Consider the following 17,991-nt stretch of genomic DNA (forward strand, 5'->3'; position numbering starts at 1 on the left):
AAACCATAAGATCTAAATGTATCATTTACTCCATCAAGGCAGGGTTCTCATTCTCTCTTACCTGAGTTCTGATTCAAAATCTGTACTTCTCCTCCATTCACTGATATGCTTCCTAACCTTTATGGTCCATGATGACTTCTCTGCCTTATAACTTAGTATTCCATTCTCCTTTATAAGGTCTGCCCCTTCTCAACTGTCCCAACTATAGTTTGAACCACAGCATTTAGACTCACATATTGCTTTTCTTTTCCAATTAATTCTTCTTTTCTCCTATCCTCATGTACTCTTAAAGAAAAATAACCACTTCTTATGATGACTCTTACCTCTGTGTTAGATAGCAAGTAAAGTTTAGATATTATGTAATAATGAATTATTATAAATGTTTCCTACCTCTGAAATTCTTTAAAATATCTGTTATTCATATTACTTTGAATGTCATAGAATATATAATTAAACAATATAATTATTCAATAATGTATAATATTATAAAGAGAAACCCAAGCTGAAGTTTGATAACAGATGATGTTTCTGCTATTCAAGCAATGCCCAACCCACATGATCTCCTCCATGGAGGCAGCTACCTACTGACAGCAGGTTGACTATAGATGGCTCACTGAATAGCTGTGCATATTCATGAACAACATACTTTGGTTAAAAACTAGATACTTACATTCCTTGATAACACACTCAGCAAATTGGAGAAACAGTTTTATTTAAGACAATCCATCCAGAATTTGAATGGCTACCTTCTGAAACTGTGTAGATAATTTCTGCAGTAAAATGCAGAAACCATTATCACACCTTGTGAAATATGACCTAACATGCTCTGTTTTCTTCATAAAGGCTAATAATGTTTACCAAAAACTAGCAATGACATTGCAATTCTTCACAAAACAGGATAAAATGATAAAAGTATATTTGAATATATATGTCAGTGCACTCCAAAACAAAAATAATTGTCACTTTAACCAAAGCACAATTTACAAAATAATTACAGAGCACAGACATGAAAATACATTTGTACTATACTCAGTGACACAAAGAGAAGGGGATCCTAAAAAAAAAAAAAAAAAAAAAAGAGAGAGAAGAGGATCCTGAATCAGTAAACTGAACTACATATGTTAGATATTAACACTTCTGACTGCCTCTCACATGGTGATCTCAAACTTTTATATCTCAAATGATTAACATAACTTGAGCTATCACACTGTTTTGTAGCCTGCGATCCAAGAATTCCAAGTAGGCAAAATTTGTGCAATTATTTAAATAGCTTACTGACTGCCCCATTATTTCACTTAAAAATGAAAAAAGGTTACTTTAGTGAAAAGAATCAAAGGTCTTGTAAACTTTGTGAACTCATATGAAAGTTACATATCTTTAATTCAAACAGATGGTAACTGGAATTAAGAAAATCACTTATATGTTAACTTGGAAAGGAAAGAAGAACTTTTAAAAATACATATATGAAATATAAAAAATATGTTAAAATGTGTAAAAATACAAAGTTTCATAAGGGATTTTAGCCTCTTTCAGCTTTCTGTGAATGGGAGTCCCTTTTAATTTATTTAAATTTTATATAATTGCATGTATATGTGCATTTTCAAGAATGCATTTAAGGAAAACACGATTATAAAATTACACTTCATCAGCTTTAACTTAATTTCACCTTTTTTTTCATAGATCCTTTATACATTTCTCATTACATTTATTTTTTTCTGACTAATCTCAATCCTTCCCCTTTCAAGTTAAATAACACATAAACCTATATATTAAAATTTTTCCCAACAAACACAACTATAGAATGTCTAGCTATACGTTCACATGAAGAAGCCTGTCACTGACTTCTTCAAATTGTTTTATGTAAGGAGAAATCTAATCCTAACTTTTATTTTATGAATTCAACTGAAGTCTTACTTCCCTGAACAAATGACAGAAATGTCATATTTGTTCAGCGAACGATATAAAAATCTTTGATTAGAGAGGAAGAATGAAAAGGTGGTTTTATTGTTTTAAATTCAGATGAGAACAGACCTCATCTATGTGATCTTCATCATATTCTATTTTACGAACAAGATTCAATCTGAATTTTCTGAATTACTGACTCTCCTTATAAACTGAGTTCTATTCTTAAGAGTGAGCAAAGCTACCAACTTTATCTCTATTTTCAAAACCTAACAGAATGGCTGGCTCAGAAGAACAAAACAAACTCAGCAATATAAAGCTCTGGTTTGAATGAGGCTGAGCAAAAAGGTATAAAATAAGGACCTCAATTTTTTTACACTAAATTTCAAAAATAACTGCTGCCAAGATTATGTCTTTTACGTACTGAAGGATAGTTGATTTACCACGTTGTGTTAGTTTCAGATGTAAAGTGATTCATATATATAGATATACACACATATATATTATTTTCAAAGATTCTTTTTCATTATAGATTATTATAATATAGTTGAATATAGTTCCCTGTATACAGCGCTATAGAGTAGGTCCCTGTTGTTTTATTATTTTATATATAGTAATATATATCTGCTAATCTCAAATCCACAATTTATGCCTCTACCCCACTTTCCCCTCTGGTAACCGTAAGTTGGTTCTCCATGTCTGTCAGTCTCAAGAAGGTTGATTTTTTTTTAACTTTAAGAATATGTAAAATTGTCCCTCTCTCTCTCTTTCACACCCCAACTCCATTCACGTGTGTGCGTGCACATACATACACACACACTCCTTCTGTAGCCTAGAATCTATTTAAAAAGAATGTGCTCTCCTATTTAAAAGAGACACTAAATTCAGATCTAGCTTCTTGTATGAGATCATTGCCAAGTAACGCTACCTTGCAAGTCACTTAAATTCTTAGCCTCAGTTTCTCAGTGAGAAGCAAAGTTAACAATGATGGCACTATCCATACTTATTACAATTTTTATAAACAATAATAGCAATAGTAATGATAATAAGTACAAATAATTTATTCATTTCAATTTCAAAGCACTTCCACTTGTGGCCATATGTGATTTTTCGTATATGACAAGCCCTATAAATAAGGAAACCAAACACTCAGAAAAATTACAGTGACCTAACTGAATAACAGTAACAGTAAAGCAAGAAAAAGGCTTCTGTATCAAAGATAACTAGGACTACTTTTAACTCAACTCATAGTAATATCAGTAAGAGTACAGATGTGTAAAGGGCAGAGCTAGGACTACAACCAGATCTATTGATGCTTTACTGATGTTTTTGATATTGGCATTAATTCAAGGAAGAAAATTATTCATGACATTGTACAGGAGACAGGGATCAAGACCATCCCCATGGAAAAGAAATGCAAAAAAGCAAAACGGCTGTCTGAGGAGGCCTTACAAATAATTGTGAAAAGAAGAGAAGCAAAAAGCAAAGGAGGAAAGGAAATATATTCCTATTTGAATGCAGAGTTTCAAAGAATAGAAGGGAGAGATAAGAAAGCCTTCCTCAGCGATCAATGCAAAGAAATAGAGGAAAATAGAATGGGAAAGACTAGAGATCTCTTCAAGAAAATGACAGATACCAAGAGAACATTTCATGTAAAGACAGACTCAATAAAGGACAGAAATGGTATGGACCTAACAGAAGCAGAAGATATTAAGATGAGGTGGCAAGAATACACAGAAGAACTGTACACAAAAGATCTTCATGACCCAGATAATCACGATGGTGTGATCACTCACCTAGAGCCAGACATACTGGAATGTGAAGTCAAGTGGGCCTTAGAAAGCATCAATACGAACAAAGCTAGTGGAGGTGATGGAATTCCAGTGGAGCTATTTCAAATCCTGAAAGATGATGCTGTGAAAGTGCTGCACTCAATATGCCAGCAAATTTGGAAAACTCAGCAGTGGCTACAGGACTAGAAAAGGTCAGTTTTCATTACAATCACAAAGAAAGGCAAAGCCAAAGAATGCTCAAACTACCACACAATTGCACTCATTTCACTCCAATACTCTTGCCTGGCAAATCCCATGGATGGAGGAGCCTGATAGGCTGCAGTCCATGTGGTCGCTAGGAGTCACTTTCATGCATTGGAGAAGGAAATGGCAACCCACTCCCGTCTTCTTGCCTGGAGAATCCCAGGAATGGGGGAGCATGGTGGGCTGCCATCTATGGGGTCGCACAGAGTCGGACACAACTGGGGCGACTTAGCAGCAGCAGCAGCAGCACATGCTAGTAAAGTAACGCTCAAAATTCTCCAAGCCAGGCTTCAGCAATATGTGAACCGTGAACTTCCAGATGTTCAAGCTGGTTTTAGAAAGGGCAGAGGAACCAGAGATCAAATTGCCAACATCCGCTGGATCATGGAAAAAGCAAGACAGTTCCAGAAAAACATCTATTTCTGCTTTCTTGACTATGCCAAAGCCTTTGACTGTGTGGATCACAGTAAACTGTGGCAAATTCTGAAAGAGATGGGAATGCCAGACCACCTGACCTGCCTCTTGAGAAATCTGTATGCAGGTCAGGAAGCAACAGTTAGAACTGGACATGGAACAACAGGCTGGTTACAAATAGGTAAAGGAGAACGTCAAGGCTGTATATTGTCACCCTGCTTATTTAACTTCTATGCAGAGTACATCATGAGAAACGCTGGGCTGGATGAAGCACAAGCTGGCATCAAGATTGCTGGGAGAAATATCAATAACCCCAGATATGCAGATGACAGCACCCTTATGGCAGAAAGTGAAGAGGAACTAAAAAGCCTCTTGATGAAAGTGAAAGAGGAGAGTGAAAAAGTTGGCTTAATGCTCAACATTCAGAAAACTAAGTTCGTGGCATCTGGTCCCATCACTTCATGGGAAATGGGGAAACAGTGGAAACAGTATCAGACTTTATTTTTGGGGGCTTTAGAATCACTGCAGATGGTGATTGCAGCCATGAAATTAAAAGACGCTTCCTCCTTGAAAGGAAAGTTATGACCAACCTAGATAGCATATTCAAAAGCAGAGACATTACTTTGCCAACTAAGGTCCGTCTAGTCAAGGCTATGGTTTTTCCAGTGGTCACATATGGATGTGAGAGTTGGACTGTGAAGAAAGTTGAGTGCTGAAGAATTGATGCTTTTGAACTGTGGTGTTGGAGAAGACTCTTGAGAGTCCCTTGGATTGCAAGGAGATCCAATCAGTTCATTCTAAAGGAGATCAGTCCTGTGTGTTCATTTGAAGGACTGATGTTGAAGCTGAAACTCCAATACTTTGGCCACCTCATGCAAAGAGTTGACTCATTGGAAAAAACCCTGATGCTGGGAGGGATTGGGGGCAGGAGGAGAAGGGGACGACAGAGGATGAGATGGTTGGATGGCATCACCGACACGACGGACATGAGTTTGTGTAAACTCCGGGAATTGGTGATAGACAGGGACGTGTGACATGCTGCAGTTCATGGGGTTGCAAAGAGTCAGACATGACTGAGAGACTGAACTGAAGTGAATACATAATTTACATCTTGCCTTCAATACAGGATTTTTGAAATGTGTATAAGGGTCTGTTTTTATCTAAGCTAATTAAGATATTGTAACAGGGGAGACAGAGTGTTAGGTACATGTGATTTCTCAAGGGATATGAACAATGAGCAAGTTATCCCATCACTGTAATAAGTTTACTGATCCAATAAATGATTCTGTTAGTTGTGGATATCTACTTTCATGGCAGAACATCTGTTCTTAGTAAGCTATACAGAACATCATACTAATTGTGATACTTAGCAATTGGCTTAGCATATATAAAAGCTGGACATGCTGAAAGACACCTGAAACATCTCGTAATTTAAAAGCTCCAATTAAAAAAAAAGGCTTTGGTGCTACAGATTAAACTTACAGGTAGAGCATGACAAATACATATTTATTTTACATGAGGAACACCCAAGTCATGAGGAAAATGCTGTACACTGGACCTCATGGAAAATGAGAGCTAAACAAACATGGCATTTGTGAACATATTTAAGCAATATAGATTTTTAAATTATTATTTCTATTCCTCTAAATTCATGAGAAAATTACCTTAGATAGAGAAATTAAGTTTGTTATAGTCAGAGTATTTTTGTATTAAATACTATGAAAGATACCATAAGCATTATTAGAGAGTAGCAAAAAAAAATATTCTTTATCTTCTATTAAATAAAACTTTTATGCGTAGAATCAAGGGACTTGTATTTATCTTTACTGGGTTCATAAAAAATAGTGCCAGTTTTTGCTTGTCATGGCTGTGACAAGCAAAGAACAAATGAAAAAAACTGACCAAATCTGGCATGACAGGCATAAGGCATTTGAAATCACCACTGTTATTTATAACTAAAATTCTTGTTATTTCACCAAGTAGATGCCAAGGCTAAAGATGTGAAAACTGAGAATCTAATTTACCCTTTCCTTCACCTCATATAAACTGTTTAACCAATCATGTGATAAATGAGAAAATTTTAAATTACTCAAGTATTAATTATAAGATGGATTTATAAGGCTAAAAAATAGCACAAAATATATGACATTAAAAGTAAAAGCCTGTCTCTTGGTCACCAAGTTTTACTCTTCAGAATTGATCAGTGTCAACTTTTGCTCTGACGTTTTCTTGTGGCTGCTATTATAATATCAATTAATCAGCTGTGATTTATAAATTTAAGATGTATATTTTCTCCTTTAAAAGCTACATTTTTTCAAAAAACAATCCTATTTATTACCACCTGTTTTAGGACTGTCTTTAGCAACAACAGGCTTCCCTCATAGCTCAGTTGGTAAAGAATCCACCTGCAAAGCAGGAGACACGGGTTCGATTCCTGGGTTGGGAAGACCCCCTGGAGAAGGGAAAGGTTACCCACTCCAGTATTCTGGCCTGGAGAATTCCATGGACTGTATAGTCCTTGGGGTTGTAAAGAGTTGGACACAGCTAAGCGACTTTCACTTCACTAAGCAATGTTCAAAAAAATATAATGATATATTAATTAAATATTTTAACACACAGTTAAATAATGCATAACTTTTTACTTTGATTTGAATACCATCTAATATCATCTCACATTCCACTACTATTATACAATTACAGTTTGGAAAAAATGATAATGTCTTTCTAGTTTTCTTCATTTCTGGGGTCTGCTACTCCATCCCAGTCTCTTCATTTTCCATTTTAATAGAAGAACTCCAGTGACTGTGATATATACATGTGTGCACCTGTGTACACGTGTGTGGTGGTTTAGTCATTAGGTCGTGTCTGACTCTTGCGATCCCACGACCTGGAGCCCGCCAGGCTCCTCTGTCTATGGGATTCTCTAGGCAAGAACACTGGAGTGAATTGCCATTTCCTTCTCCAGGGGATCTTCCCGACCCAGGAATCAAACCCGGGTCTCCTGTATTGCAGATAGATGATTTACCAACTGAGCTATGAGGGAAGTATATATATATATATATATATATATATAGACTGCTAATGATTTTTATGGACTCTTAAATATGAAAAATTCTTAAGCTGCTCACACACCCCCTCTCGATTGCTTACTTAAAGAATTCATCATATCACAATCTCTAGAAATGTAAAGAAATTGTTCCCTCTCTGCTATCTTCTGTGTTGATATGACTATTATACAGATGCCTGATTTTTCATCCTTTTTGTAGATGATATTTTTTTTCTCTGTAGAAGTCTTTCAAATGTTCTCCTTATCCTTGGAAATCACATCATTTCACCAGGATATATTTATCAGGCATTTTGTTAATCATGCTTGACTACTGGTGGATCAAAATCTGAAGACTTCCTTTTTTCTAGAGCTTGCCTCTGTAGCCTTGATTCTTTCTTTCTGAAACTCTTAGATATAATTTCTTAGAAATAATAAGCTGGAACTCTTAGAAATAATAAGCTCTTGGATATAATTTCCATAATTTTTAAATATTTCTCTTAGAGCCCCAGAACTCTCAGAGTTCCAAGGGAACCTCAGAATTTCAGATAACTACCTCTTCAAAATGTCTACAATTCCATGGGCAGGCACTTAGAAAGAGCTCCCTATAATGGAGATAAAGTGCTTACTCCCAGGCTCCACACCACCACAGGGAAGAGTAAAGAGGGGGATCTCAGAACTCTAAACATTCCTGGGTACACTTCCACCCTTTCCTTATTCAGCCCCCTTCAAACCCTCAGCCTCAGTTAGAACTATACACATAAATTAGACCTTTAGTCACCACTAAAAATTCCAGATTCCTGAGTCATCCATCAACTCCCACATGCTAATCCCCGAATGACAGGGAATGAAGGGACCTCACCAATACATCACCAACCCCTTCCCTTGGTTTGTGCTATAATCTTCTCCTACTTCATTTTTCTCCATAACACTTATTACCATCCGTCCCACTATACGTTTTATTTGCCACTCTGACCAATATACACTTTTTGGCTATTTTGTTCACTCTTACATCTAGGACAGTCCAGAAAGTGCCTGAAACATAGTAGGTCCTCAATTAAGTAGCTAGATAATTTGATGGGAAAATTCTGGGTCTCTCTTTTCCAAAACATCAACTGGGCCCATTTTTATCTTCAAGTCAGCACAGTGAAATTGGAGTATACTAATTATTGGCGAAATACGAATCATACGAATTTTACAAGTTCTTTTTATTTTCTGAGTAGATGCTCTCCTTTGAGGTCAGGTGTTTTGTTTTGTTTTCCACTAGTTCCTCTATATCCTTCATGTGGTGGTATTGCTAAAATGTCAAGTGAGTCTCTCCAAACCACTCATTTACAATGAACGTCTCCATCATTCAAAATGGGTAATCAGCAGAGTTTTTTTCTGTATTTATTTCTGTTCTGCTTCTCCACTGAATATGAGAAAATAGGATGGCAGAGGGTCAGTGTCCAAATTAAGGACAGATTTACTAGGAGAGTAATAGATTTAGTGCATTTGACTCCTGGTTGAGAAATGCTTTATTTGTTTTCTCCTTTATATCACTCTGTGGTAGGAGAGGAGTGCTACTTTTCATTTCCTTTTGAAAATTAAAGTTAAAATGAAATGTTTTAACACTGTAGATCAAATGGCTCTTGATTGCTATCACAGAATCCAACAATTTATAATATTGTAACTGTAGAAAATAATTTGAGGGTAAACTTTCAAAATCAACTGTTTACAATATCAGATTATCCATGGCAGATAATATTACAACTTCAAAAGAACTTCATATATTGAAAAATACCTTCCATACAAATGTTCAGTTAATCCTAACAATTCACTGTGTTCAGCAGAGAACATATTGTTTCCATCGTTCATATGGTGTTACTGATAGAGAAATGTAAATGATTTGCCCACACTCATCTCGTTAATAATGGGGATGCTTTCTTTTTTTAAGCCACTGAGATCTTCTACCTGCTCCCACATTCCAAGCTCCTGTCCAGTATGTCCAAGTTATCATTCTTCACATTCCCAGGTCAAATACTTGTATTTCCATGAAGAAAGTTGTGATACTGTTACAGATAGTCATGATTACTTCATTTGATATCATAGCCCTTTCTTTCTTCTTACCATGAGTAAATGGATTTGGAATCAGAAAATTTAGTTTGCTGCTAAGTCACTTCAGTCGTGTCTGACTCTGTGCAACCCCATCGACGGCAGCCCACTAGGCTCCCCTGTCCCTGGGATTCTCAAGGCAAGAACACTGGAGTGGGTTGCCATTTCCTTCTCCAATGCATGAGAGTGAAAAGTGAAAGTGAAGTCATTCAGTCGTGTCTGACTCTTAGTGACCCCATGGACTGTAGCCCACCAGGCTCCTCCATCCATGGGATTTTCCAGGCAAGAATACTGGAGTGGGGTGCCATTGTCTTCTCCGAGATTTAGTTTGGGTTCTAGTTATTTACTATCAGGTTGATCCTAACAAGTAAAGCAACCATAATAACCACTTAAAAACCAATTTTCTCTATAATTAAGAAAATATAACACAGAAAACAGACTATATAACCACAGAATTACTTGGAAATTTAATTTTGATAAAACAAACAGGAAAGAACTATGTGAACTGTTAAGCCCTACAGTAAGCTAGTTTTCTTATATATTTGTTTTTCCCCTTCTTATCTACAAATTTTATTTCCTCTATTTCCTGGTTGAAGGAAAACACCATATCTAACAAATACTTGATTCTATCAAAGTACTTGTCAGTGTTTCACAACTGGGCATTTGATACACATTTGTAAAATTAATGAAGGATTGGAAATATGACTACATTAATTAAGGTAAGCTTCAAAAAGCAGAATGCTCACTGCTACTATGTGGAATGCCAAAATCTGAATTCAACTTCTCTCCAATCTCATTGCTCATTTCCTCCCCATCACTTCAGCCAACCTAGAGTTATGCCAATTTTCTAAATACACTTTGCATTATTCTGGCTCTAGGTCTTAGACCAAATCATTACTCCCTTTCACGTCCTTTACCTGTTGAAATAATATCCATCTTTACAGACCTAGCACAAATGCCATTTTCTACACAAATCTCTCCTTAATCTCACCCACTGGAAATGACACTTCCTACCCTATAGTCCATCATGTTTACTCATGTGCTTCACAGCTTTTATTATTTGACCACATGTTATATTTCCTTGTGCGTGTATTATCTAACCTAGCATATCTGAATCATGTAGAGATCAATATTATGTTTTACTTATCTTTATATCCTACCACACATATAGTAAAACACCTTCCATTTTGTAGGTACTCAAATAATATATTTAGCTTGAAGGTCCAAGTACATGTTTCTGTCTTACAAACTGTCACAGAGTCAGGACTAACATTGTATAAAATGACCATCTTACTGTTTGATACATTATTACTACACATTCCTAAGAAGATGGTATACTATGGGCAGAAACACATCTTTATCAAAATTTATAAATACACACACATACACATATATACAATGGAATACTACTCAGCTGGAAGAAAGAATGAAATTTTGCCATTTGCAGCAATCTGGATGGATTTGGAGAACACTAAGTGAAATAAGTCTGACAGAGAAAGACAAATACTGTATGATATCACTTATACACAGAATCTAAGAAATACAACTAGTGACCATAACAAAGAAGAAGCAGACACACAGATATAGAGAACAAACCAGTGGTTGCTGGTGGGCAGAAGAAAAGGGGGAGGGGCAGCTTGGGGGTAAAGGATTAAGAAGTATAAAACTATTATATATGAAATCAGCCATATGAATATATTGTACAACATGGAGAATACAGTAAACACTTTATAATTATAAATGGAATATAACCTTTAAACTTGTAAATCAATATGCTGTATACTTGTAACAATTTTATACATCAACTATACTTTAATAAATTTTTTTTAAATAAGAATGCAGAAAAGTTTAAGATATGAAAAAAAGCTACAAATATATAAACAAACTATTTATAATCTGATCCCCTCCACAACATAAATGTTCTTGTTAATTCCAATTTTACCATTAAAGAATCCCTTATCTAAAATGGTAGAGTACTCAATATGACTTCTGGTAAAAAGAAGAAAGATACGTTGGCAAAAAATCACAGGTTGACATACTTTAAATGGACATCATTATCATCTTTCATCACAGAGTAAGTATCCAAATGAACTTAACAGCTACCAATAATCATCACTGTTTGTTTTTTTTTTTTTAACAGAAAGGGGATTTCAGCTAGAATGACAGTACATGAGTCTCCGCTCTGGGAGACATTTAAATCACACAACCCTTCAATGACTGCTGCCTCCATTCCTTCTTGGGCTGTTCACACACATCAGGCGCACACAGCCCACTAACAGCTGTTCTCCAGATGGACTAAATGGTTTCTGTGCTTTCTCCTTTTAAAAACATCTTCTTTTGGATCCTAACCCCTCTTATTCTCACTTATATTATTATATCATCTTCACTGTATTATTTCTTAACTCCAGAGAATTTCTAAGTCCTTCTGCAGTTTTATGCTTTTTGTCCCTTCCCTGAAAAGGTCCCCAAATCTCTACCTATTAAAATACTACTTTATCCAGGGTCTTTAAGCGCTAAGTTAGCATTAACTGGCTTGCTGAGAATAACTTTTCTAACCTGAATCAGATTAAACAGTCTTAAACCCATTTGTGTCACAACTGGCCCATTCATGACTCAGTCAGTCAGAAACATTTACCCAAAGACCTGGAACTACAAACTGTGATCTTTCTATGTAAACAGCCATCAGTGTTGAACCTGCTCTAATGACTTCATTTTATGATGTCATTTATACTTTTATGAATGACTCTAACTAAGGAGGGAAGCATGCTCTCATAGATTATGGCAAAAATCACTGGCAGGAAAGGGGATGTGTAGTTTGAAAAAACATATTGTTGTATATTAAAATTGTATTTAGAATCTAAAAACCTTGTCTGCTTTTTTCCCAAGCATAAACAGGATCCCATATAAAAATATCATATCAAGAGTATTATATGATAGGTAGGTCTGAGCATGAATTTAAAAGTTAACGTAGTATATTAATGTAATATAATAATAGTGTGGACTTTACACCCAGAATGCAATGAGTAAATGCTCTGCATTTTTCAATCAATTCATACTTCCTTTATGTGTCAAATTTATCAGAAATTATAGTAATGTTTTGGAGAAATATTATTACTGGAGGAAACGTTGAAAAAACTCTGATTTACATTTGGCAGAGAAGAAAAAGAGAAAAGGAGGAAAGGAGGAGGAAAAGAAGAAAAGAAACATAGAAAAACAATGCCATCCTATTATATCAGTGATAAACTAACCACTGTTTGCGGAAGACGGTGATATGTTTTAAGAGCATGAACATCATGAAAAAATTGAACTTACCTCAGTTAAATGAGGATTGGGATTAAAACCACAGAGGCTACAAACAGTGGTCTGACACTCAGTGCACGTGTTAAAATTGGCCTTTTCTGGAACATGCAACAGAAGTTCAGTGGTATTGCAAAGAGGGCAGATGGTTTTAGGCAGGCCGTGTACTGGAGTCTGTGCTGCAGATGGAAACGTTGGTGGCTGTAGAGGTTTTCCAGCTCCTGCTTGGCTTACTGGTTTTGTAGATTGCTGAGCTGAGGGTTTTGCAGGTCCTGGCTGTTGAGGAGGGGGCTTCGTTGGCCCTGGCAGTTGAGGAGGGGGCTTTGCTGGACCAGGCTGTTGAGGAGGGGGCTTCGTTGGGCCTGGCTGTTGAGGAGGGGGTTTTGCTGAACCTGGCGGTTGAGGAAGGGGCTTCACTGGGCCTGGCTGTTGAGGAGGGGGCTTCATTGGACCAGGCTGTTGAGGAGGGGGCTTTGCTGGACCAGGCTGTTGAGGAGGGGGCTTCGCTGGACCAGGCTGTTGAGGAGGGGGCTTCGCTGGACCCGGCTGTTGAGGAGGGGGTTTCGCTGGACCAGGCTGTTGAGGAGGGGGTTTCGCTGGACCAGGCTGTTGAGGAGGGGGCTTCGCTGGGCCCGGCTGTTGAGGAGGGGGCTTCACTGGGCCAGGCTGTTGAGGAGGGGGTTTCGTTGGGCCAGGCTGTTGAGGTGGAGTCTTGCCTGGCCCAGACAACTGGGCCTGAGGCTTTGTTGTCCCAACCTGCTGAGCTGGAGCCTTTGCTGACCCAGGCGGCTGAGCTGGAGACTGCGGCCCGGGCTGGTGAGCCAGGGATTTTGCTGCCCCTGGAGCTTGGGCCAGGGGCTTTGCTGTTCCCAGTTGTTGAGCTAGGGGCTTTGCAGGCCCAGGCTGTGGTATGGTACGTTTTTCAGGTCCAGGCTGCTGGGCTGGAGATCTTCCAGGACTTCCTTGCTGAATAGGTGGCTTGGAGGGGCTCTGCAGTGAGGGTTTAGCCGACTCACCCCTTCCTGGGTCTGTCTGTTTAGTCTGAGGCCTAGATACATCTCTCTGAATTGGCAATTTTGCCTGGTCTGTCTGAGGAGCCTGGGGGAAGCCCTGAGCTGGCTTTCCTGTTTCTGGAGGTTGTGATTTACTTTTTTCTGGTGGCTGAGAGGATCCGGATTTTGGAGAACCTTCCTGCTGAAGTGGAGCCCTCACAGGTCCTGGCTGCTTAGGAACTGTCTTAGGAGACTGTTGTTGTGATGGAGGCTTTGTGACTCCCTCAGGTTTTCCTTGTTCCTTCTGAGCTATTTTTTGTTTCTTGGAGGCTTCTTCCTGGGAGGCATCAGGGTCTGATATCAAATCAAAAGGATTGAATTTATTTACAACAGAGGAAACAGCACTTAAAGGGTTAACCTCTGAGAGGAAGCCAGGCATCATACTGGACTTGTGCTCGTCCTTAAAATCAGTTCTGGATTTAGACTCTTTCAAGCTAATAGTGGAAGGGCTTCTTCCAGGCAATTTCTGCTCTGACCTCAGAGTGTCTGTAGTTCTGCTCTTACTGAGACCAGGCTGAACTGGACGCCCAGGGTCTGGTGGTTTTCCTGGTTGCTTTGGAGGTTGACTACTATCCAACTCTTGTTTCCTAGAAGAATGAAACAAACAGAAGTAAAAATAATGGAAATTATACCAACTCAAAATTATATGAAAAAGCTGTTACTTTCTTACATCTTCAAAATTTTGATCATATAAATATAACTAAAATCCATTTTTGCATCATCCTGTAAGTAACATAAGATTTTTAATGTCTGTTATTTTCTTTACATGGGTTCAGATTTTCAACATGGAGATGAAGAGAAGGGGGAAAGATTTAATACCTGCTACTCTAAGAGATGAACTATTAAAATATCTAGTTAGAAACTACTTATAACAAAAAAACAATTCACATTGACACTTAAGAGTTAAGAATAGAATCTGGCCATCCTTAAAGTCTGTTTAAATATGTTAACTCAACAAAACAATGCAAAGACATGTTCCAGTACATTCTCACATTCACGTTCACAGGATATATCCTTTTTAAGCCAAGGTTATGGTCAAAAAATGTTAGTCTCCCAAACACTAGCATACCAAGAGGTGAAAATATTCGTTTTTAAAAACAACTGTTTTCTAATATTAGAATTTACATTAGCTACCTAAGACACACAGTGTGACATCAAAGGATCTGGTGCAGGAGGTTTTTAAGTGCTCTTGGAAACCTGATCGTCTACTCAATTTTACCCTATTTTGTAAAAAATGTAATATCCATCAAATATTATCATATTAAACTTGTAGAATAAGAATTCCTACTTTAATTAGAAAATTTTGAGAAACAATTCTTTCTTGTGGAAAAATAGTGTTATATCACTCAATCATTTTTCCAATAGCATTCTTATCTGAGATCCCCTAATATAACAATAAGATGTTTAAAGCATCCTGAGACACAGCTTGATATACAAAGAGCAACAAGCTGCTTGTTTTCCCACTTTTGAAAAGTACTGTTACTTTACTCAGAGGAAGAAAAGAAATAAAGATCTCTTTCCTTAATGTCTTCTATAACATTTACTATTACCAATATTAGGTATTATTATTGACAATGACTTAAAAACTAACAAGTAATTTGCAAAAATTCTTTTACTCATAGACAAATATACAAGATGTTTTTTTTTTAATTGGAAACATCAATTCTAAATGATGGTTAAGTAATTAAAATACTTGTTTCTCATATACACTTTTATCAAGTATATTAGTCTCCAAAGAAGCTATTTACTGATAAAGCTGCAAGTAATAAGAACATGCTGCATCACAATTATGGGATAAATCAAGCTGTATTTTGATATATGTAAACTGCTAACTTTCAAAAAGATTTCTTTTTAATTAAAAGAAAACGAGATAAACAGTGATTCAGTAGCACTTAAAATATGAGATGATCACAACATTGTACAGGTTTTAACTTGTTTTGTCAAAAATTTACCTGCCAATAGACCAGACTATAACTTTTTCATTTCAGGTCATCTGGTACTTAATATGAATTACATTTTTTAATTTCTCCTAATGGCACAGACTTCCCTGGTGGCACAGACGGTAAAGCATCTGTCTACAATGCAGGAGACCCGGGTTCAATCCCTGGGTTGGGAAGATCCCCTGGAGAAGGAAATGGCAATCCACTCCAGGACTATTGCCTGGAAAATCCCATGGACAGAGGAGCCTGGTAGGCTACAGTCCATGGGGTCGCAAAGAGTCAGACACGACTGAGCAACTTCACTGTATTCACTATATAACGGCACAGAAATCTGAGGATAGATCAAGATGTAAGACATACAACTGAGATCTGCCTCCTGTTAGCTAAGACCAGGATGACAGAGAATAACATTCATTTGGTAGTGATTTATAGGAACATCATTGACTGATCATGACTTGACTTCAAGAACAAAAAATTTGACACCAAGAAGCCTGCAGCAAGTAACCATGTCCCTCCCTCACCTTTCTTATAAAAAGGCTTTGTGGAAAGCTTTTAGTAACTTTGGGGTCCTTAAGGCATGAGCCACCCATCTCTTTTCAAGATCCTGTAATAAAAATTTCTCTGTTAAAAAAAAAAAAAAAGGGCATGGTAGGAAGCAACACAGACATATTACTTCTAGATAGCAACGAGTCAGAAGAAAATAAACTATAGATGGCAATGAATGCCACAAAGTTATTTTCTAATAAAAGATTAATAAACAGAACTCTTAGTTTTGGAAATTTCCTCCAGGTAAAAAAGTTATAAAAACTTGTCTCTGAAGCCTGTACTTAAAGGAACTAAAATTATCCATTTGCTCCATTCCATACAAAGGCAGAGTGTTAACGGCTCAGTCATGTCCAGCTCTTTGTGACCCCATGGACTGTAGCCTGCCAGGCTCCTCTGTCCATGGAGTTCTCCAGACAAGAATAGTGCAGTGGGTTTGGCTGAAGAGCCATGGTAAACAATCCAAAATCGATTATATTTTAAAAGTTCCACTGTTTATATTTTCACATTATTCTAGAAATGTTACTTAATTAATAAAGTTCACCACTCCCTTGTAGGGCACAAACTTGAGAGATTATTCTGTAGAGAATTATTTAGGCATTTTATTGAAATCCGTAGCTAAACAGAGTACTTAAAAATCTATTCTTAACTATACTATGCAGAGTGGGTTGCCATTTCCTACTCTAGGGGATCTTCCCAACCCAGGGGTCGAACCCAGGTCTCCCGCATTAGGCAGACGCTTTACCATCTGAGCCACCAGGGAAGCCCTGAAAATACTATAAAACATAATCATTTTTTCTGTGATAATGCTTCACTTAATTCATTTATACAAAACAAAATATAAATGTTGTTAAGTACCAAATATCTGTGATAACAATAAACACCAAAAGTTAAAGCAAGCTGCCTGCACTAAAAGTTATGACTGCATGCGTGTCTTATAAATATTAAGTGGTATTATGTTATAGAAGCCCCCTGTAAGAGAATATCTATACAGGTAGACAAACTAAATTTAGTTTTAGTTGCTATAATAATATAAATAAATATAAAATATGGATGTCTGGAAGTGAGAAACAGATAATCATTAAGAGAAGATATAGGCTTAATACTGAGCAAAATAAAAAAAGATGCCTTAGCTAACTACGGTCTTTTGATGAATTTTTGTTGGGTATAATAGTTGTGTTAAAAACAAGAATGATTAAAATGCAGTCTCTTTCTTGTGTACTAGATCATGAGCTCCAAGGGAGAGAAAGCGTTTTACTCATCTTTGCATCACTGGAACCAAAGCTCGTAACTAGTCGATGAGTATTAATGTTTGATGAATCAATGAATGAATAATAGTGAAAGGACAAATGAATGAACATCTCAGGTTTTTGTTTCCCTGTTGATTACTGTTTCTTGAATCCTTTTCACTTTAACTTTTTCTACTGGTCTGCTGAGATATAAATGGAAACATTTCATTTTCATTTTAGTTTGCTGCTCTAGGAAGACAAACAGTTGTGGAGGTGACTACCCAGTAGCGGAGGCCTCAAGGAAAATTATCAGTTCAGTCAGAATTGTCACTATTCTACTTATCGAAAGTATTTTTCAGGAAAGTTCATATCTATATGACACATCTGTAGGTATAAACAGAATGAGCAGAAGTGGTAAAACTGCATTTCCCTGGATCAACA

At 37.0% G+C, this 17,991-nt stretch overlaps 1 protein-coding gene across 1 annotated transcript in view; it reads right to left on the reverse strand.

The window, feature by feature from the left end:
• Positions 1-17,991, reverse strand: part of PCLO (piccolo presynaptic cytomatrix protein) — a 378,440-nt gene that overhangs the window by 357,052 nt on the left and 3,397 nt on the right. The window contains exon 2 of the mRNA XM_018047285.1: positions 12,802-14,425. Coding sequence (XP_017902774.1) covers positions 12,802-14,425 — 1,624 coding nt within the window. The remainder of the gene's footprint in view (positions 1-12,801; positions 14,426-17,991) is intronic.

The sequence above is a fragment of the Capra hircus genome, chromosome 4 (genome assembly GCF_001704415.2).
Source record: "Capra hircus breed San Clemente chromosome 4, ASM170441v1, whole genome shotgun sequence".
In the NCBI taxonomy this organism is placed as follows: domain Eukaryota; kingdom Metazoa; phylum Chordata; class Mammalia; order Artiodactyla; family Bovidae; genus Capra; species Capra hircus.